This window comes from Phasianus colchicus, chromosome 3 (assembly GCF_987193195.1).
Source record: "Phasianus colchicus chromosome 3, bPhaCol1.hap1.1, whole genome shotgun sequence".
NCBI lineage: Eukaryota > Metazoa > Chordata > Aves > Galliformes > Phasianidae > Phasianus > Phasianus colchicus.
In genome coordinates this window covers 60,835,508-60,859,117 of record NC_143438.1, presented here as the reverse complement: position 1 = coordinate 60,859,117, position 23,610 = coordinate 60,835,508, and the positions used below count along the sequence as shown (strand labels likewise).

At 40.6% G+C, this 23,610-nt stretch overlaps 1 protein-coding gene across 3 annotated transcripts; it reads right to left on the bottom strand.

Moving 5' to 3' along the window:
• Positions 1 to 722: 722 nt before the first annotated feature.
• Positions 723 to 23,589, bottom strand: MTFR1 (mitochondrial fission regulator 1). Of its 3 annotated transcripts, none has more exons than XM_031612894.2 (8): positions 23,469 to 23,589; positions 17,949 to 18,091; positions 14,523 to 14,621; positions 8,723 to 8,841; positions 6,203 to 6,438; positions 3,832 to 4,081; positions 3,496 to 3,658; positions 723 to 1,955 (listed from the first exon to the last, which is right to left on the bottom strand). In XM_031612894.2, the coding sequence occupies exons 2-8, from the start codon at positions 18,012 to 18,014 to the stop codon at positions 1,896 to 1,898; spliced, it is 993 nt and encodes a 330-aa protein (XP_031468754.1). In that variant the 5' UTR covers positions 18,015 to 18,091; positions 23,469 to 23,589; the 3' UTR covers positions 723 to 1,895. The 3 variants fall into 3 exon arrangements, with proteins under 3 accessions (XP_031468754.1, XP_031468753.1, XP_031468755.1); XM_031612893.2 differs by lacking the exon at positions 23,469 to 23,589 and adding an exon at positions 22,763 to 22,903; XM_031612895.2 differs by lacking the exon at positions 23,469 to 23,589 and adding an exon at positions 22,733 to 22,883.
• Between the last annotated feature and the right edge of the window lie 21 nt (positions 23,590 to 23,610).

Sequence of the window (23,610 nt, the reverse complement as noted above, 5' to 3'; positions counted from 1 at the left end):
AAAAGCTTTAAAAAGTGTGACTTCAGTAGAATTTTCTGGGTCAGCTGTTGTGAAACTGTGGCCTCTGAGGAGAGGAGTGAGTGCCACAGAAGTGCATGCAGGGACTGGCCAGAACCTTTATATGGGTACCAGGAGTGTATAGAAGCTTCAGGGTAAGTCTGAGGGAGCCATAACCTCTTCCTTCCCTCTGAATTACCAGCGGTGTGCTACTCTAAGACTAATTGTGCTGCACAGCAAGGTAAGCAGTCCTGTTCCAAAACAGATGCAGGCTGCCAATGCATTTTTAGTCACTGTCATAGAACGTAGACTGTACTTGATTGTGACTGACGTCATCTGTAGAGTACCACAAATCGCATACAATATTTATTTTAAATGCTTTTAATTTTATATAATGGCAATAAGAGCATTAAATACAAAACTCCCAAAATTAACTTTTGAAAAAGTGTTGTAAAGGCGTTTAAAAGAACATGAATATTTAATGGCCTATCAGTAAAACTGATGGCAGAGCAGTCTGAAAAGAATTTATATTGTGTACATATTAACATCATTTCAAGTTTCACACCAGAAAACATCCTCCTTGATCGTACAATCTACATCCCACTTACAAGCAGCAGCAAAGCTTCAGTCATCATCAGTAACCTCCCAGGACCATTCACATGTTTTTACTTTAAATGTGCTATTTCTCTTTGCCTAGAAAACAGCAGCTCTAAAAGGCACTTATACTTGTTTGAGTAGCAGACAGGCTATGGAGTAGCCACATGTGGCTCTTCTGAGCCCAGCTGCAGTCAGAGCAAACCCTAGCTTCCCTTAGGTGTGCAGCAGTTACACCTGGTTGCAGAACAGCTTTTCTCAATCTGAATTCTGGTTCTAGCATCAGCCCTGCATGTTTATAGACAGAGGCAAGAGGATTGGTCAGCAAACCAGCAGCAAAGAACCGCTATGGGAAATCTGCGAAGGACTTCCCTGAAAACACATTATGTGCAACAACTTCAATCGTGGCTTCCTGCAAAGAGGACCATGAGGGCTTGTGCAGTCCCCAACAGCTCAAAGCCTACTCAGTCAGGAATAAAAAGGTGTCTGTAACCATCTCTTAGCACAGCTGAGATGAGTGATATACTTTTAGCAACTTGTACCCCCTGGTATTTTCTGCCTTTTTTTTTTTTTATCTACACCACTGCTGCTCTGGCTAACACGTGCTCTGACAGTAATCCTTTCATTCTGCTGCTACCTCCTGTTTAGTTCAGGTTTGCTGCAATACCAGCATTGAGGGCCCCACAGCACAGCACTCTGTATGCTGGTCACAAGATGGTAAGTATTGCTATCTTAGCACTGCAACTCTGTGCTGCTACTAAAAGTCTCACACCAGGTGACTTCTGCAGCAGATTTCAGTTTTTTCTTGGTTCAGAATGAAGCAGTTGTACTCAGTTTTTTGGGGGGAGGGGGGCTAAAAAATTGCTAAAATGAAGTTTAAAAGAAACACTGACATGGAAAAAGTCAGTATCAAAGTAAACACTGTAGTGCAAGTTACCATTAGAGCTCAAATGAATTATTAACGTAAGGGTATATCACTGTCATTATTAACATGTACACAATGTTTTAAGGCAGTCAGTTATACACAAGGAATGTTGTAGAGATAACATAGTGTTACTGAACAAAAACCATCATGTAAGTCTACATAGAAAGCCAGGTTTGAATACAAAATTAATACCTGAGTATAAGGTCGAATTTATTCCTTGTGGTAAATCACATGCAAACATGCACCTCAAACTTCATGTTTAGTTCCACATCAGTTTTCTTCAGCTTTGCATAAGACCACTTGGTACTAATGCTATTTGCAACACAGGAGACTTCAGACAAAGCAGCTTGACGGTCTTTCACGTAGTGATCTCAGAACATTAAGATTTTTCAATTAAAGTCTTCATTTTTCCTGTAGACTTCAGCATGTGTGGTCCAAACTGGGAAGAAAACCAGAAAGGCACTGACTGCTTTCAGCAGAGACCCAGCTGAACTATTACCCATGCAAGGTATACATAAAACCAGAACCTGGGCAGTGGTTACTTCCTTTGTCGTCAACTTGTTCCTCTGCAAAAGTTGCCAACTCAGTCTTTTATCTTAAAAGTCTCCAATGCTAGAAACAAGGGATTGATGTGGGAGAGACATAGCCCTGAAGTTGTGAAGAACAGCCCGAAAATTACTGGGGCTGTTCAGTGTGGGGAAAAGGAGACTGAGGAGAGACCTTATTGCTCTCTTTCAATACCTGAAAGGTGCTTACAGTGAGAGCGGGCTTGGTCTCTTCTCACTGGTGACAGGTGACAGGACAAGGGGAAATGGCCTCGAGTTGTACCAGGGTAAGTTTAGGTTGGATATCAGGAAACACTTCTTGACAGAAAGGGTTGTTTAAGCACTGGAATAGGCTCCCCTGGGAGGTGGTTGAGTCACCATCCCTGGATGTGTTTAAAAACCATTTGGATTGGTGCTCAGGGACATGATTTAGTTGTTAGTTAGGGTAGTATGGGTAGGTTGTGGTTGGACTTGATGAACTTTAAGATCTTTTCCAACCTGAGCAATTCTATGATTATATACTGACCTGAAAGGCCTAAGCCAGAAGGCAAGTCAGTCAGGCAGCACTAATAAGCTCAACTGCTTGCAAGTCCTGAGACTTATGGCTCAGAAGTCTTACTTTTCTCAAGTAATTCAGAGTACAACTAATTCTTTTGGTTAAGTTGCTTTAGATTTTGGAGTTTTACACTTTTCTGTTCTGATTCTATAGCACAAGGGCTGTTTACTAACATCACTGATATATATTATCTTGTTTTGTAAGTAAATGTATATTGCTAGAAACTCAAATCTCGAATATCCATTGCTAAAAAAAACCCCATGAATTTCAAATCAATCTGAAATACACTAGAAGACACTTGTACTAAGAATAATCTGATTTTAATGCCCCCATGTTGCAAAAAAAAAAACAAAAACCAAAGAAAGAAAACCACACTAAGAGCTGTTAACTCACTTATACCAACTATTAGTAGATGCTTCCTACAATGTGATTCAGAAGGAGTTCTCAAGAATTTGCTTTCTACATTCCTGTGAATGGTTGCTCCAGCACCTTCCTTTGAAATGGCCTGTGCACTACTGGCCTGGTTAAGGTTGGTAGTAACAGGCAAACAGTTCAGATTTGTTTCAGGTATGAGCCCACAGGAATCAAGTTTTTATGGTACCATGTTTTCATTGCAACAGGAGATTCTTGTTTAAAGAAGAAAACATGAGAAGGGATTTTTAAATCTCAAGCCAAACCAGTACACAATCTTGAGAGCTGATACTAGAAACAAAATGTTTCTGCCACAAATCCTAATGTATCACCAATACTTCATGGGGTTTTGTGGACAGGTTTGTTAATTCCTTGGTATTTCTGTCTGTTGGCAGAAAGATTTATTGGGCTTCTCAGGCAATTATCAAACAATGATTTGTCCAAGCAATCAGAAGCACAATACTCACCAGCACCACTTCATTCTTTGTTTCAGACTTGGGAATTACTTTTTCAATTTCACTTTGGCTATCCCTTCGGTATCGGTAAGCAAACTTCTTTTTGAGTGCTTCTGCTATTAAAGCTGCAGGATCTGTGGGGTCAGCTGCTTTCGGTTTTGTATCTCCCGGTGATCTAGAAAGGTAAATGAAAAACCTCAGCATAGTCCAAAGACCTAGAAGTCATGAATTCATTTCTACTCTTGTTTGTCAAATGTTACATCGTCATCTCCCCCAAACTAAAACAGTTCTTAGCCATAAAAGCAAACTGTTAATGCAAAAGTTAGTAAATATAAATAAACGCCTTACTTTTTCACCGAGCGTAGTTTCACACTGTTCATGTCTTTGAGGATTTCTAGCATGTTTGGTATTTCAGGCTTCTTTGGCCCATTTTCTGTCGGAATCTGTCCAGAGTTTGTTTTTCTGTGTTTCCGTTCTCTGATGAGCTCAATGGCAGACATGCTTTGCTGCAGTGCTGGGGGAGGGAGCGGTGGAGGAGGAGGAGGCGGTGGTGGTGGCACACCAGGGACAGCAGCTGAGGCAACAGGGCTTAGCCCAGCTGCAAGCAAAACACATGCCACGTCAGTCTCCTTCTACGTACCCTTTATACCTCACAAATACTCTGATAAGAATATGATTAAAATAGCTTCAGTTGTCTCCTCTCTGCCTTCTTTAGATTGTTGTACAATTTCTTAAGTTGATATCAATGAAAAACCACATCAAAATCCTTCCTTGAATTCCCAAGTTCAAACTGCACTGGGATGGATGTCACCATGTCTTTCAAATCAAATCCTGCTTTTAACATTATCAGTATTTCACTTTCATCTGACAGGTGGGCTCTGAGCTGGACATTATAGAATTGTTTGAGTTGGAAGGGACCTTTAATGGTCATCTGGTCCAGCTCCCCTGTAGTCTGCCACGTGAGTAATGATTCTTCCAGTTTATCATCAGAAATTACAATTCAAGGCTTTAAAATGTATATTACAGAGCTTAAATAGTGCTTAAATTCAAGCTTAAATTCCAGCTTTTCGAGGTTTTCTTTTTTTAGGACAGCTAATCTATCTTGACTTGGTATTCCCTCTCTCTTTAGATTGTAAGTAAGTTACAACAGAAGAAATCACCAATACGCAAAGAAACCTCTGCTCAAATGCACCTTTAAGAAACTGCTAAAACCAGGCTAAGTCAGAGTTTTGAAGCTTAGAGTATCTAGTATAAATATGTATGCAGATAATACGAGTCTATTCTGTGTCAATGTATCCATACACAACTGTTACCACATTCTACCAGAAGAGGGAGGTAAAGATGATAAAGTCACATCAAAATTTAAGTTTCCTCATACATGAAGGAAAAGGGAAAATGAGGAAAACTAAGTTCCTGTGGGACTTCCTCAAATAACTAACTACAATTCAAGAATGAAAGCAAGTGACCTTTAAAACTGTTTCACCATTTTGTATTTGAACAGTTAAGGAAGAATCAGTTCGCAGGCAAAAAACTGAACAACACCATGAGCACAGGCAAAACAAACCACTTGGTAGGAATCGGTGAAAACTGAATGGCTATTATCTGCAATTGCTAATGGCTCTCTCTCCCACTAACCCTTGCAGAGTGGAGACTCAGAATTGGATGGATAGCAGTGGTTAGTTGTGAGGGAAAGAAAGAAAAGTTGTTATGGTGCTTACTACAGGAAACAACTTCTGGTTCTGTATGCATAGTCTCCTTTTCTGCTATTTATTTCATAAGCTTGAGGTATAAACTACATCTTCTAGAAGCATAATCAGCCTTTTACATGACTGTATCATTATATGAGATGGTCCATTTCTGGGTAGGAAGATTTAGGTGTTAGTAATTATTTAACTTGGTTAAATCCCAGCTGTTTATCATTAGCTTTGCTCTGAAAGCTGCTAACACTTCTTTTCTCATCTGCAGACTGGGATTCTGATGAGCCTTCACAGAAATGCCCCCTCCCTGGAGGCATTCAAGGGCAAGCTGGATGGGGGGTCTGACCACCCTGGTCTAGAGAAGGGTGTCCCTGCCTATAGCAGGGAGTTGGAACTACATGATCTTAAAGGTCCCTTCCAACGCAAATCATTCTATGATTCTGTGAAACATCAGGACTGCTGGAGTACGAGAAAATATGAAAAATCTGACAGGGCTCTTGCCTTCAAGAAATACCTCATTGTGGCCTTCCAGTACTTGAAGGGAGCATATAAATAGGAGGGGGAACGACTGTTTACGATGGTGGATAGTGATAAGACAAGGGGGATGGTTTTAAATTGAGATAGAGGAGATTTAGGTTAGATATTAGGAGGAAGCTTCTCCACGCAGAGGGTAGTGATACACTGGAACAGGTTGCCCAAGGAGGTTGTGGATGCCCCATCCCTCAGGCCAGGCTGGATGTGGCTCTGGGCAGCCTGGTCTGGTGGTTGGATACCCTGCACATTGCAGGGGGGTTGAAACTAGATGATCGTTGTGGTGCTTTTCAACCCAGGCCATTCTGTGACTCTATGAAATACTCTCCATCCCTCCATTAAGATGTTATGTCCATCTACTAACCTAACCAAAGCAGTATGCAGAAATGTTCAGTGTTGCAGTAACTCATAAAAATGACTTAACGCTGTACTGAACATAAAGAGTACAATTCATTGAGTAATTTGTGCTAAGAGTACAGTAGATCTAATACCTGCTGTCAGATTCTGTTGTTCTTGCAAGATAACAATTTTGGCTATTTGTGCTCTTAAAGTGGCTAGTTCATTTTCCAGAGCACTGATCTTCTGCAGAGCTTCTTCATTTGCAATTACTGTGCTTCTGGGTGCTGGTTCTTCGTGTAACATGTTTGGTATGGAGTCTGGTCTGCCCAGAGAATTTCCATGTAGTTCACCTGAAAGGGGCTGGGCTGTTTTTGACCACACTTCTGACCTGCAACAAAAAAAAACAGAAAATTCTTCTTTAAAAGGCTTTCCAGTCAGTAAAAACTAAAGCAAACCAAGAACAGAAGTCGAAGAATTGACAAAAATTGTCTTCACACCAATCACTTCCACCACAACATTATATGGCTTAAAGTAAGAGCCATGCATCCCTTCTTTTTGTATTACTGGTGTTTCATCTCTTTCTACCTAGTCAGCTTTGTAAGGAGTACTGAATTTCCAGAGGAAAAAGGAATTAATTCCCTCCTGCCGCAACTCTACTCCTCTACCTCATGCCTATTTTATTTTTTGTTGAAATTAATATTTAAATTTGTTTTGGTTCAAATGCTTCCATATTTCTTTCCATAAGCTGCAAATAGTCATTTGTAGTTGAGAAGGAAGAGTTTGTTAGTTCCATGGCACATTTTTATATTGTTTCTAAACTTCTGGACTTCTGTTCTATTTCTGCCCTCCATTTTACCAGTGGTGGGAGAATGGAGCATATGGAACTTGATGCTGCTTATCAATAAATAGGAAGGGATCTTACATCAAGGTTTCTAAGAATAAACACAACTATAGAGAAATATAAAGCTTCATACAATTTAAGAGAGTTTGTGAGCTTCCCTTCTCACAAAGAGCAAGAACATTTAACTGTGCTGCCTTCGCACATGAAGGCAGAAGTTAAGTTCAACAGAGATTACTGAATATCTGCAGTCACCAACAGTTTATATTCACTGGTGACAACATTTTAAAACAGGCTAGTAGAGCTGATACAGATTAATGATAATGGGTTATCATAAATCAGATCACCTCACTGTAGCATTAGATGATCAACAATTGAGTCAGACATTATCCAGAGGAGCTGTGGATGCTCCTTCCATGGAAGTGATTAAGGCCAGGTCGGATGAGGCTTTTGAGCAACCTGATCTAGAATGACAGAGTCATCAAAGTTGGAAAAGACCTAAGATCATCCAGTCCAACTGTTAACTCCTCACCACCATGCCTACTAACCCACATCTCTCCAGCCCGTTCCAATGCTTGACCACCCTTCCTGAGAAGAAATTTTTTCTAACATCCAACCTGAATCTCCCAGGGTGCAACTTGAGGCCATCACCTCTCATTGCATCACTGTCATGTGGGAGAAGAGGCCGACCCCCACCTCACCACAACCTCCTTTCAGGCAGCTGTAGAGAGCTGGAAGGTCTCCCTTCAGTCTTCTCCAGACTGAATAATCCCAGTTCCCCTCAAGTGCTCCCCATAACACTTGTGCTACAGACCCGTCCCCAGCTTTGTTGCCCTAGTGGGTGGCAACCCTGCCCATAGCAGCAGGGTTGGAACTTGAAAAAGTTAAAAAATTGAAAAATACCAAACGTACACTGCACTACATAGCATCATGCACACTGAAGTGCACACTGAAATGTTCATGTTTGCTAAGTAACTGACCTGCAGTGCGTCATCAGAAGCTTACATTGCCTTAAGGTCACTATTTACCTAGAGTATTCTTTTAGTCTGATTTCATATCTACCTATCCCACCCCACCCTTCCTTTGCATGCAGGCACTTCAGAAGTACATCACTCCTACGGTTTCTGGAAAGTTACTCTGAACTAAAGCTTTCTCTGAACTACAGAACTCTGTTTCAGGCTGGCATGAGCAGTAATTTGGGTAGGTTAGAAAATGGAACTTCATCACTCAGGCCAACCTGTTTCATGCAGCTACAGTGCTATGCAGTAGTCCATGTCCAACACAGAATTATCTATGCTATCATTCTGGACACAGGTACTCACACATTTCCCTGCCGGTCTTCATTAAAAGATAAAGACAAAATGTAAGTTGTAATTTTAAAATTATCTGCTATAGAACGCAAAGCCCTGACCAGAAGGGTGAAAAATGATGTGACAATTACCAGATTGTCAAAATGATCATTGCTGTTAGTCAGGAAGCCTTACAATACCTTGCCCCACACTAATGAGACCTCTGGAGAACTAGAAAAGAATCAGTGCAAGTGATTGTGCCACACTACAGTAGATGTTTTTATGGAAACAAGGTTGTGTGAAGCTTATCTCTGAAATAAATAAGTTAATAAAACCAAAGTCGTCTGTGTTCATGTTCTCAAACCAATCTTTCATTCATAATCCTGTTATTGTAATCTCTCCTTATTCTTTTCCAGTTCCTACCTTTTCTATCTCCCAGCCCAGAAGTGCTCTGCATTAATTGTAATGCACAGTGTATTCTCATTGGAGAGAACCTGGTTCTTTTGCTCAGCTTATAACTTCAAAGAGAAAATCCAAGTGCATACCTGAGCCTTGTAGAGATTTCACCTTCCTCTTGAGCAACCCATCCCACATCTGCAAAAGAAGCCACTGCATCTTCTCTAAATTGATGAGGATGATTTCCTTCTGCGGCTTGAGAAGTAAGCTAGATTTTAAAGACAAGATTGAAAGTTTAAGAAACATTTAGAAACTTTTAGTTAGGCTGCATGTAACTATTAACACATACATGCACAAAACACATCAATAGACTCAGTACTCTTGTTACTGTCCTGAGCTTGGTGTAAAATCTAACACACTATTCAATCTAGTCTCCTGAATATTTTACAGAAATTATATTGGTTTTTGAGATTCACGACTAGCTACATGTACTATGGCACAACACTCAACACTGGAAGTCCAAAGCAAACTGTTACCTTAATGACAAACAAACATCAACACTCTGAAGCACTTTGCTGTAATAACTCAAATCATGTTTTAATGATATTCATGACCAGTAGTTAAAAAAAATAATTACTACTTCTATCTATTAATCTTTCACACTAACTTAGTACTATTGTGACAGAGAAATTGTTGTAGTGTGTTTCCCTTTCTCTACAATGTCCAGAATTTCTGTATGAGTCTTCAGTCGTGTCTGTTACACGGGAAAAAAAAAGTCCTTCTACCAACTCCATCATCATGAGGACTTTCAATGACAGCTATGACAGAACTATAACGGAATGAATAAACTATTTACTAAAAAATCTCATTTCATGCCAAATAGACAGACCGTTTCGTAGCACAGTTTTGCTGCTAGTTCTATAGCTTTTTGAAGCCAAAGCTGAACAAGGCTCAAGAGACTGGAACATTTCTTCCATTTACAGTTAAGTGACCCAAATGAAAATCTGACAAATTATCTGGGCCACCAATATATGCTCCATAACCATAACTATACAAAATGGTTTCAAACCTACTTTGAAATATCAGCTGCTTTCCCAGGCTACACAAGGGCATGTGTATTCAGTCCAGTGACTGAGTACAGCCTGGTCTCTGTACCTAAGCAAATAAAAGCTACTGAAATATCTTTCAGTAATTCCTCCTGCTCTGCTTGCTGCCTTTAGTTATTTATTTCCAGTGTGACTATGCCACCTCTACTGCATATGTTACATATAATCCACATGCCAAATTTGCACATGAAGTGCTGCAGGTGTTTAAGTGCAGGCAGTGGCAGAGAAACTACTAACATTGACAAAGATGGTGGTATCATTTAATAGTCTCTGAAGTATTGCCCTGATTCATCCTGCTAGCACTTAAAGGCAACTCACTCTTCTAAAAAGAAACTATAATGTAGCAGCAACCACAAAATGCTAGTGCTATCCTGAATTTGTAGCTGACCCAGCACAGTAGGACTGTAATCTTGTTTAGGTAAATCATTTATGAAGAACATGCACGCATATTTTAGTTGTAGCCTTTGATACGCAAGTTCCAGAAATAAAGAAGTTCTGTTTTTGTTGTTATTTTTCTTCCTCCCCTAGGAGTTGTCACAAACAGCTTTGGAAATTGAGATTATGAGGTGAAGATGACTACTCTTGCAACTTGTGTGTGAGCCTTTATCACAGCTCCCAGGAGTATATATTGGCATTTGGAAACAACAGGGTTTTTTCCAGGTAGCATCAGCACAGATGGTAACATGTTATCACATTAACAGTTGTGCCTAATACCATCACAGACTGCCTCTCTTCAGAACAGTCTGCAGCATACTATATTGCATGTTAGGACTGTCATTGTTTGAGGTTTCCTTCGATTTTTTTCTTCTTTTTTAAAATAAAATTATCATGGCCACTGCAGCTGTGTTAAAGGTAATGGCAATTAAAAAATATCTCATCTGTAACACAGCAGCTGCTTCTTGCAGGCCATACAAATTTTCCAAATGGTAACGGCCACGTGAGGAACTATTACCACAAAAAGGCTGCAGGTGCATTTAAATAAAGGTATTACATGTACTTGCATCAGAAATCATGTTAGAAAGCAACAGTAAGGAAAGCATTTACCACAGCCAGGTTTCTTGCATCATGAGATAAGTAACTTCTAATCCAACATCCAGTAGCAAGCCTTCTGTTACACCGTGATGCAAGTTTCTTCTTACTTTTTAATTCACATTTATGTGTAAACAGAATCTGCTTGTTCCATATGCAGATGTTTCTTTTCTCTATCCCTATAAATGACAAGACCTTCCACAGAAGCGGGTTCTGAATTTCAAGTTGAGGCAGGATTTTTAACTGAACTTGGAGCTTAAAAGCCAGCACTCATCTCTTAAAACATTTGCTTGTCTGTAGAACATAGATATTTAAAGAACCCTGCTGAATGCCCTCCAGCCCATCTTGGCTGAAGAACATTTGGACAACTGCTTTGCCAACGCCTGAAATGGAGAAATGACAGCTGAAAACAGAGGCCCAATTCTATTAAACACTGAATTGCAGGAATTGGATGAAGGAGTGGAATTAGCTTTCTTTTCTTTCTCTGGGTAATATATAGTTGTTTTCCCAACTTTTTCCTTAACAGACTTTTTTCCTATTTTAGTGTGTGTGTGTATGTATTTTACATATACATGTGTGCATGCAGACAAAGAATGTCTGAAAAACAAAAACAAACTGAACTGCTTTTAGATGGTGTCAAAATAGGGTCCTACCTCTTGTTGGTTCCAAAAAGTGGAAAGTAGAACAGATATATTTACATATTTAAGAAAGAACAAAGACCTCATGTTTCAAATTACTAATAGACTTACATATTAAACATTTGGAAATACTTCTTCAGGACAAACTTACTATGATTTTTCAGATTGGCACTGATGTTTGCTACATTCACATCAATTCCTTAGGAAGCTTGTGTTCAATTATAAGGTGTATATCAGACAATCAGAAGCATGGGACTACAACAGGGATGTCGTATCTGGAAGACACTGGATTGATAACACTGGAGGAGGAAGGCTCCTATCTTCTGTGTATTTGTCAGTTTGTTTGAATCTACCTCAGCTATATCAATGCTCAACTTTTTTCCTCCTAAAGACCACAGGTAAATGTAAAACGTGACATACAAAACCAGCTTTACAAACCACTTTCATTTGTTCATGCCATATACAGTCAAGTTCTGTCACTGCTTACTGAATGCATGAGCTGCACTTAGCAATAAATATTGATGAGGACAAAGTCCATGAAGACAAGTACTACAACAGTCACACACCTCAAGCATGCAAGGAGAAAAGAATGAACATAAACAGAGATGCTCTTTCAATACACCTTGTCCATTTATCACAAGAAAATGAAAGCCTGCAGAATGTTTACTCATCTCAGATAAAGTTAGAAACACTGGTGGTATGCATGCACCCCCAGATGAAGCAGGGATGGTTTGCTTTGGTTTCTGGATAAAGTGACTTACAGCAAAGTTCAGTGCATGGTCCTTTCAGAACATAGCTAAAACTGGCAAGAAAGAAAAAGGAAGAGACAGCTATAGGAAAGCCTCAGTTTCAACAGTATAAACATGATCAAGACTGGTACTGAACTTCACTACAGAACCTTAACACTGAGATAAAGACAAAGATAGACGTTAGCATCACACTTCTACACGTTCAGCAGTTTATAAACTGAAATAGTTGTAATTATGCTCAAATATGTTTTTAAAAGCCCACATTAACCATATAAACTTTAATATGCACAAAAGCCTCACTTTGTAATATTTCAAATTCAATCAATTCTGACAGTGGTAAGGAAAGGTTCCTAAAAGCAGTACATTTATAGAAGATGAATGTTTATACTCAGGGTGGATAAAATCAAAGCAAAACTCATCTTTACATTTCAACACTAAAAGTATTCTGAAAAAAACTCCCCAGATGCATCTCCCAGCTCTCTGCAAGTAAAAAAAAAAAACCAGAATGTCCTCTTCTATGTATTGTATTGAGAGAAGGCATTACTTGGCTAATTTTTTTTACAAATAAGCATTAACTTCCCTTGCATAGCTTTCACAGCAGGGTGAATCAGACACAATGCAGGAGGACTGCAGTTTTTCAAATGTGAGGCACGCACAGCTGTACTGCTGGCATAATCACTATTAATTATATACCTAAACGTTCAAATTCAGCAGGCCATTTTGTTGTCCTTCCCACTTGCACAATCCCCCCTGTAGCAATGTATATGTTTATTATTTCAAGCTTCATGAAGACACCCTTGATGGGAGATACTTGGCCCCAAGTCTCTAAGAGAGCAAACATGTTAGCATGGCTTTTACTATCACCACAAAGAGGCTTCTAGGGTAATCTGAATTATTTGATTTTTCTAGGCTTATTCTTAATTCAAATACTATTCATACATCTCATATAGGATACAGAGAGAAATGTAAGAGTGAAAAAATTAGCTATGTAAAAATTACCTTGCCTTAGTATGGCTGATGGTTTCCACCATACATCTTTGTGTTCTCCTCCCTTGTTCAACCCAAGAAACATTCCTCTCTCAGCAGGAGTTTCAAGCACTGAATCCCTGCACCCCCTATGCACAGCATTCTCAGAGTTGAAAAGATTCTTTGTAACAGCTTCCATTTTCCCTTCTGTTCCTGAACAACTTGTTATAAAAAGCAAGGGGTTCTCCTTAAGCTTTTGCCCTTACTCTTTAACCTCACACTAGGTGCACACAAAGTTACAAGATAACAAATGAGAAACTGCACAGCACTGATGCTCCCCTGTGCTAGCTTTCTGCAAAAACAAAAAAAGGGTACGTGTTATCTTATAATTTTTTTAATTTCTTATAAAGTTTGTTATTTTCCACAATATTTTTACATAACTGCCCACCTTTGCACGCTTACTAAGCCTAGTCTTTAGTACTGTTTTTCAGAGTAAGTTTCAAATGTTTCTCTCTTAAGAATTTATGCTTTTTTCCTAGAAATGACTTTTTAAAACTGTGTATGGCTGCATTTAAAAAGGATTGGCCAGCAGGGAGAGGGAAGTGATTGTCCCCCTCCAGTCAGCTCTTCTGAGGCCCCATCTGGAGTACTGTGTCCAGGCCTGGGGCTCCCAGTACAGGAAGGATGTGGAGCTCTGGGAATGGGTCCAGAGGAGGGCCACTAAGATGATCAGAGGGCTGAAGCACCACTCCTACGAGGAAAGGTTGAGGGAACTGGATTTGTTTAGCTTGGAGAAGAGAAGGCTCCAGGGAGACCTCATGGTGGCCTTCCAGTACTCGAAGGGAGCATATAAACAGGAGGGAGAACAGCTGTTCACAAGGGTGGATAGTGATAGGACAAGGGGGAATGGTTTTAAATTGAGATAGGGGAGATTTAGGTTAGATATTAGGTGGAAGTTTTTCACCCAGAGGGTGGTGACACACTGGAACAGGTTGCCCAAGGAGGTTGTGGATGCCCCATCCCTGGAGGCATTCAAGGCCAGGCTGAATGTGGCTCTGGGCAGTCTGGTGGTTGGCAACCCTGCACATAGCAGGGGGGTTGAAACTAGATGATCACTGTGGCGCTTTTCAACTCAGGCCATTCTGCGATTTTATGATTTTAGAAGTTTTATTTTCTTTAGGAAAACAATTCAAGTTTTGCTATGTTTGTTACAGCAACACTGATCAGCATTTTAGGCAGTACAGAAAATAATCCATAGTAGGAAAAAATCTGAATTGTAAGTGGGAGGAACTGAAGTACAATATTCTCCTATGTGGCAGGTTTATCTAATTCTGCTGTCATGAACCTTCAAGTCAATTTATTTAAATGAGCCATAGAATTCCCTAAAAATCTTTTGATGCAAGAGTAAATCTCTTCATCTGTATAATGAAACTTGTGTTTTAAACTGTTGAGACTGCCTACCTGAAATTGAACTCTTGGACATTGTATTAGAGAGAGGTTAGTACCAATTTTTCTCACAATACTCCGAGATGAACCATAAGGCTTGCTTGACCAAAGTACCTATTGGGAAGAAAAAAAAAAGTCAGATGTTAGATTAAAAAATTAATCACCATATTGGAACAGTTTTCCTTTATCCTTCTGTATTGCGCTTGTGCTAAATGTACATATGATTTAGAAGTTATTCTTTTCTTGCTAGGAAGACAATATACAGTTATGACTGTTGAAGTTCGAGACGGCCTTTACATTAAGTTTAAATTCAAAGCAATAAATCTAGTAATGCAGTAGGATTCAAAAGATGTGATCTTTAAAAGCATAATTTGCCCCCTTTTAACACAATGAGGAATTTGCACTGAGTCACACACTGCTTTTTAAGGTGTTTCATGAAAACCCATTCAATCAATCATGAAAAATCCAGAATCACAGAATGGCCCGGGCTGGAAGGGACCTCAAGGACCATGAATCTGCAACCCCCTGTCACAGGCAGGGCCGCCAACCTCCACCTCTAACACTAGACCAGGCTGCCCAGGGCCCCATCCAACCTGGCCTTGAACACCTCCAGTGTGTTACGTAATTCCACACTCCCCAAATTGTTCTGTGCTTTTTTTAATTAAAAGCTCTTCTAACACAGGAACAGTGTCTACAGGTCTTAACAGAAATAGACTATAAGCCTGTACAAAGTAGAATGTGCAACTGTGGAATTAAAAAGAAAAGTGGAAAAAAGAAATATTTGAAAATTAAAATGCTCTAACATACAGATGCAGTAAAGGAAACTGCAAACAGAACCTCAGTTAATCTAGCTTCTGATTCTGAACTGCTTCTACTGAAATTCACATTTCTTCTAGGTCATTTCAGTGGGGATTTATTTTTTATCTTTTGTTTAACTTAATGACAAGAATGCTTGTTCTCCTATTTTACTAAAGTTGTATGAAATGAGACTTTAAACCTAGAAGAATTCTACAAAAAGAGCCAGAACAGAAGAAAAGAATAGAGAGAAGTGGGAAAGATTTCAGTAGAGAGAATGACAACAGAAGCAAAGGAAAAAAGGTAGAAGGATTGAGGGGAACGCTGTAATGAAGATGATGTGGTCAATAAACAATTAGAACACTGTCTGGTAATTAAAAATACTTGGACAGTATTTACTTATGACTGTAGATACAAATTTGCTATTCAGATCTCAGTTTTTAGAGGCTCATGAGTTTAAGCAAACTCAACATCCTGTTAGAAGTTTGGCACAAACAGAAATCTTTGTATGAATTGCACGGATTGGATTTGTTGAAACAACTTCGATGTGGCATGGCTGTATTGCTTGTGTGATCTGTGTGGTGAAGCTGTGGGAGTTTCACACCACACCACTGAATAACACTTTGATATGCCACACAAAAATCACTACTCTTAAAACTCAGAGGGTTCTACTAAGAACAAAATATTATGCTTCACAGTATTTATCCCGAGATTATATTATTTTAAAAACTTCACAAAAAACATTTTGCTTAGTTCTATACTAAAGCATCTTTCTTTCCTCTGACTTTAATAGAATGTATACATTTTGACAAAATAAACGCACATACGCACGGCACATATGCTATGCTAGATTTCCACATCAGATTCTCATCGTTGCCAACGATCCCCTCAGACTCAATTTTTCATTACAGGAAATACAACTTTGCTCCATACGCAGTTAAGTTTGAATACAATTTCTTTCAACCTACAGAGTCCTCTCTGGGAACTGCATTTTAGATGCCACAAAGAACAACCTCTCATTTGTGATGTCCACATTGCTGTCATCTATACAGCCGAACAAAAAGTAAGTAGATTGGAGCTCTCAAGAATAAATCATCGATAAGCAGTACTGCAGTAATAGAGTCTCGCTATTTACAGTCAATTCTGCTGCTAAAAGCAGAATGGTTGACAACAGCCTTAAAGTGATGTGGCTTTGGAAAAAAAATACTAGTCAAGGGAATGCTTGATTAATTATGGAAGTAATTCCACAAGAACAAAGAACCTGGACTACGTGCTGTATTGCCAACCTGAGTGCAGTACATTTCAAACAAGCGGGAGAACTTGTTTAGAGATTGCTCAGACCACAGACAAAAGGTTGACTGAGACCCACATCCTCCATAATATGTGGTGCCTAACTGCATTTCAGGTTTTTAATGACTCAGTTTGGGTGATTCAAGATATAGACAGTATTTTCAGAAAACTGCACACAAGTTGTGCCTCAAGATATGTCAATAAAGTCAGCACTGCCCAGCTGAGCTAATAAGTCTCAGCATTGCTCTAGTCCTGTACACACAGCTTCTTGTTGACTTGAAGCACTGGCAGAGCAAGTCTGCAGACTATTACTTAGTAATGCCCTCTTATTGCATCAGTGTTTTACTGTTCTGCAGGATGGCTAACATTTGGAAACGTAACCACATTATCCCAGGCTCGAGACAAACAGAGAATAGAGGGAAACAGATTAAAAACTTGTTTCCCCCCTATTCAGTCTAAAGATGTTGCTAAAATAGCCATGCCAGCACCCAGAGTAGTAAGCATATTCTTATGCTCTGAATTTTCAGTGTTATACTCCATGAAATCTCAGATTCAAGTTCTAATAAAATCCTAAAATACTAATTCTTCTACTCCCTGTAAATTCCTCAGTGGTCTATCACAATCACCAAAGTAAGAACCATCTTAAATAAGTACTGCACATAGTTGGTAAGGAATTCCATCTTATTAAAATGTATTTAGAACTTAAAGACATTACTGTATTGGAGACAGCAGTTCTACACAAAATAGCTTCCTAAAGATCCCAGTGAAACAGCAGATGATATGTAGCAAATCTCTCTGCTAAGCATCGACAGAAAACTCCCCATATTCTTTCATTAGGAGGAAACCTTCGCAGGCACATTCCTCTGTTTCCTTAGTGAAGCACACAGCCATGTTGCGCTCCTATACAGTAACATTTTCAGGAGGAAAGGAGAGGAAGATACAACAAAATAATCATCAGTTTCATGGGGCTTTTTGTATCTCTAAGATAAGAGCAAAGAAGGAAGGACATTTAAGAATGAATTCAATTGCCAACTCAGATGAAAATTTTCCTTCAGCTTCAAAATACACCTAAAGGAGGAGAATGGAAAGCATCATCTACACTGTAAACAGTTTATTGTTAGAACTAGAAGGAACTACATGGTATTTTTAATGCATACGTTGCTCAGTAATTCAGTGTCTTGAGTAGGGAACTGCATACCTGCTCAGCAATGCAGAATCATACAGATACTGAGTATATTTAAAGTGCTCTGCTGGAATGAACGAGGGTGAACTAAAATATATGAAGTGCTTTCAATACCTGATTTTCTGGAAGAAAAAAAAAAAAGAAAAAAAAAGAATCAAGTTTGAAACACTTACAGATTCCATGTTAAGTCCAACTTGTTCAAAAATCATCCTCATTAAGCTCTTAAACCAGCGAATCATCTGGACTGGAAAGGGTTCTTCCAAATCTGGATTTAAGCCTTCCAAATCTACAGGGCTGCAGAGGTTCCATAGTCCTTCTGAAAAACATGAAACAAACATTTTAGAAGCATGCTGTGGTCATACACAGAAGAAAATTGCTCCTTGTATTTCAGAAAGCTTCTGAAGCAGAATCTGAAAACAAGACACTTCCAGACTTCCTAGTACTGCAAAGTACAGTAATCCAGAAGACAACTGACCTAGTAGAGGCAACAAGGAGTTTTTGTAGTATGATTTTTAAGAAGCCAAAGCTGCTGCAAAGTTAATGGCTAAAACACTGGGAAAATGACTGCTCACTTCAACTTGAATAGAATGCCTGCAACCAAGGACCAATGCTAGGATTCAAGGGCCACATTCCCAGCTGAAACTCTTCCCTATGCAAAAACAAACTCCAGAAAGCAGACCCCTTCTCCTCGCTTACATTCTCTGACAGCTTTCTTGTTTCCCACAACAGAAACATGGAAATATGACTAATAGAAGAAAAAGACAGGAAACAGTGTCAATGTGGGACCTGAAAATACTCAAGTGGCTTATAAAGTTGGCGAGATTTCAAACTGTGTCTATTTATACATACTACCATTCACTAAAGATGTTTTTACTGCATATCTTTCCCTTAAACATGTTCTACACCAGTCACAACTTGGATGCCACTGAGAATTGTGTGCCATCTTAAAAAAAAACAAAAAAAGAAAAAAAAAAGCTATAGCTTTAGGTTTACGTTTGTTTTGTGTATCAGGCTAGAAACAACACTCTGTTGAAGCACCCCGAACAAAATATTTGTAGTATGAACAACTGTGTTGCTAAAGCCATTACACACAGAAGGATGACTAAGGCAATGTGGCAGCTAGGAACTGTTAGTTAGGAAGTTACAGAGTCAGGAGATGGAAAAGCTATGCAGTTTGAAAGTGCCCACAAGCATCACAGTTAAATCATCACTGTTTCCATTACAAACGTTTTTGGGTTTGTTTGTTTTTTTTTTCCCCAACAGTCAACAGTTCCTTAGTGAGAATCTACTTCTTGTGGAAACTTGGCAAGAACCATGCAGCCTTACAGGCTTTTTGGTTTTTTTTTTTTTTTTTTTTTTTTTTCCAGACAGGCTTAAATACAACAACAAAAATTGATATTAGTTTCTCATCACCACAGAAAGAATAACACGTTTCCTAACAGGACTTCCTTCTATTGGTGAATAACCCAGGAAAAAGCACTATTTTACCAGCCAGCAGAGGACTAACGTTTTTTTATTAGCAAAAGAATACAAAAATGAACCAATCATTAAGAGATTAAATGGAAAAGCAACAGGAAAAAATAATGGGTTGTCTATAAGCTGCAGTTCCTGATAGAGTCCCTCTCCATCCTTCTTTAGGGCTCACTTTAGGTACTGGAAGACCACCATGTAGTATTCCCAGAGCTACCTTTCTTCCAGACCAAACAAGTCCGGCTCCCTCAGCCTTTATTTATAGGAGAGGCTCCCCAGTGCTCTGACCATTCTTGTTGCCCTCCTCCAGACCCAATCCAACAGCTCTGCACCCTCCTCTTGCTGGGATCTGGATGCAGTACTGCAGGTGGGGCCTCACAAGGGCAGAGATGACTCCATCTACCCTGATATATTGCTCTTTCAAAAGACAGCCAGGTCATGCCAAAATGCTAAGATGTATTCAGTCAAGTTTTATTAAGAAAATAAAGAAAAGGCAATGATAATTTTGGTTCTGATCAACTGAGAAGGGAGAATCTTTAATAACAGAGATAAGTGGGTGCAAGTGACTTAATAAAATGATTATTTTTGGTTCACATTATAAATCACCGTTTCTTCTATAGCCTAAATGTTTAAAGTGGCCAACATTCTGAACTTGCCCATGACCTGCTGTCTGCTTTTGCTGGAAGAAGTGACAGAAGTCACTCCCTGAGAGTGCAAAGTACCCCTGGATCCCGGATATCAGCACAGCACTGAGGACAACTATGCTTTAATAACCTCCAGATCATTACTCATCTAAAAAGAAATCTAAAAGGAAAACGCTTCTAAATACATCCCCTTAATATTTTTATGAAATCTATTAGTTTTCCAGATTTATCCCCAGACAAACTTCACACTCATTTCTTCCAGACTATCCTGCACACTATTTTCCTTCACAAATCTCAATTATTTCACAATTATTCCGTGTGCCAAGAACAGAAAGGGTTTCACATGAAATGCAGGACAGCAAGAATGAAAGTATTAGCAAATACCTTGTATGCATGCCAATCTCAAGAGTTAAACATTCACTGCTTTTAGTAACCTAAAACAACAGCTCTTTTAAAATACTGTTTGCTTTATCTATTCTCTGACTTCTTCATTATCCTCTATCTACCTGGTGCTCGCTAAAATAAAAATAACAGCAGTTTAATTCCTCTGAAGCCTCCACAACTCAAACGGTGCAATAAAATGCCCCAAAGTGACAGTAATATTGCTACAAAATGTGATTATTTCTGTGTACTTAAACAAAACAATTACAATGGTAAGGAGTAGTCACAGGCAACATTCCCAGAAGAGGTTAGAAGAGAAATAAAGCAAAGAATGGCATCTCAGTGCATAAAGCAGGCAGGATGGGAATGCCACATGTTGCTCACTTATACATCTCTACGTACACAAAAATTAACAATGCTCAAGAGGTTTTTTTCTGATATGGAAATGTGCAGAAATTCCCTGTTCAGAAATGAGCAGGGCTACGCTTCTGAGTGCTGGGGTTTTCACTTCAGCCCCACTGAACTCTCATTTGCCCCCACCTTTCCCAATCACTTACGGAGTTTTCACTCAATATTTTCCTATCAGATATCAGTCTACAAGGCTGACAGACAACACCACTTCATAAAACGTTAATGAGATAAAAACAAAGGCTCTGGAAGCTGTACACGCAAGCATACCAGTCAGCAAATAGGAAATGGAAATGAAACCCTTTGCCAGGCTCTCAAGTGGGTGCTACAGATGGAAATGAAAAGAAAGAAAAGCCAGATGCAACCGCTTTCAAATTGAAATATTTCTATGTGGATAAATACAACACTGGAAAATACAAGTCCCTTTCAAACTGTGAGTTCTCTCTCTTAAAAAGAAATATAATATTCGTATTTGTCTTACTAAGATAAGTTTCTCTAAGTAAAATCCATGCAAAAATAAAAGAGAATGCTTTAATGTTCTTGGTGCAGCAGATCAGCTATATATGAGGAGAACACAAGACCATGAAAAATGAAAGGTCTAGTCTCTACATTGAAAGGTATGCATAACATAAATAAGTACATTTATTTCAAAGAAGTATGGTTTCAAAGAAGCACCAAGCACATAAAAAAAGTTACATTAAAGAAAAAAAGCAGGTTCCTCCTTATTTCAGAGGAAACTAGGCCAGGCATATCTTCAAAGTCTTTACGACATGACCCACGCTCATTTAATGAAGTTTTATCCAAATCATATCCATAAGGAAGCATATTAAAGAATTAATTTAAAAAAAAGGCAAAAAATGAATGAAAAAAATTACAGGACACCAAGTGGTGGGCAGAATCTTCTCATAAAGGAGCAGGCCCTCTCCCAAATCACAGCACACCACTTACGAGCAATGGAGGTATTTAGCAGAGGTCACAGGCAACTGCAGAAGTTTGCTTTTTGGCTCGGAAGACCAACAGTTCTCACTAAACCATGTCCCCCAACACAACATCCAAACGTTCCTTGAATACCTCCAGGGTTGGTGACTCCACCACCTTCCTGGGCAGCCCATTCCAGTGCCTGACCACTCTTTCAGAAAAGTGGTATTTCCTAACATCCAGCCTAAATCTCCCCTGGTGCAGTTGAAGCCATTCCCTCTAGTTCTATCACCAGTTACATGAGAGAAGAAGCCAACCCTCAGCTCACTACAACCTCCCGTCAGGTAGTTATAGAGAGCAATAAAGTCTCCCCTGAGCCTTTCTTCTCCGGACTTAACAATCCCAGCTCCTTCAGGTGCTTCAGGTTATATCATCATGAAGTCTACAGCAAGAAATGAAAACAATACATACATTCAAGAGAAGCAGATGCCCCATCCCTGGAGGTGTTCAAGGCCAGATTGGATGGGGCCCTGGGCAGCCTGGTCAGGTATTAAATGAAGAGGTTGGTGGCCCTGCCTGTGGTGGGGTGGGGGGGGAGGAGGGGGTTGGAGCTTCATGATCCTTGAGGTCCCTTCCAACCCATTCTGTGATTCTGTGAAATGCTCCCTCATCTCTAAGCCAGGCAGTAAGGTGTTATACAAACAGAACCGCACACCCACACTCTGCTGCCAGACTTACACAGCTCCCCAGTGTCTGCTGGCAGTGCCAATTCTGCTACAGCTTTGAGAAACGAGAAAACGCAGCTTCTATTACCAGAGTGATGCCGCTGCCTGGAAAAGCATTCAGAACGTTCCATGCTTTTTTCCGCCATAACGTCTCTTAGTAACAACTTCAGGCTCCCACACAACGCAACCGGACTGCAACTTTAAACCCTCCATATTGTTTTGCTTTCCATAACTCGCTGCGAGCTGCCACCGCCACAGAAGAGGGTTTCACTTTCGGACAGCTTCAATCCGCACACAGCCGAATCAGCCCCGCCTGGAGCCGGACGAGCCCCGAGCCGGCTGCTCGCCCCGCACCTGCCTGCTACCGCTCCTCGGGGCCTCTCCGCAACCTGCATCCCCACTTCACCTCACCTGACCCCACTTCCCGCCGCCAGGGCTCACCGCTCTGAAGGCGACGTACACCGGCGAGGCTCCAGCTGCCGCTCTCCCCTCACGCGCCGCTCCCGCCCCGACGGGCCGCGGGAAGCCCGGCAGGCTCAGCAGCCACCGTCACCACCGCCACGCTCAGCCTCGCTCTCTCACCCGCTTCTTCCACTGCGCTCGCGACCCCACCAACAGCCAATCCGCGGCCGCGCCGGCACCCTCCCGACCAATAGCCGGTCGGCCTGAGGGGAGGCGGGACCTCAGCCGCCCTTCGGCAGCCTGTCGAGCGACCTTACCCGGCAGCCACCGCGCCCGACCGTGTCCGCCGGGCACGTGACCGGCCTCCGCCAATAAGAGGCGGCCCTGGAGAAGCTGCCGTTGGCTGCGTGGTTCGGCTACTGCTTTGCAGTGGGTGATGGGTGATTTGGGGAGCGGTGGCCTGAGCCGCTTATCGGTTATCGGTAACCTAATGGTGCCGCTGTAGGGAGCTCTCAGTCTGGCTGGGGCGCGCGTCTTATTTCTGATACTGAAAGAATTCTGCTGCTGAAAGCTTTGCTACCGCACGCGGGATGCGTAGGGCGAGCGCCTGAGAACTCAAAGCTCAAATGTGGTGAGGTGGGACAACAGAATCTCAAAATAAAAGCTCCACGGTTCCGGAGGAAAAAAAGTCAGCCTAGTACCTAGTAAATAAGATTAAAATCTGCTCATTTTAAAATAAATGTACCTGTCTAATTCTTTTGGACGAGGGATTAACTGCTTTGGGCTTAGCAAGGTGCTGCACACATCTGCCCACGCGCTGAAAGCCTGCCGTGCTGCGATCTCTGGACTGCAGTCCCCGGCGTGCCTTGCGGCGCAGCCGCCGGCCA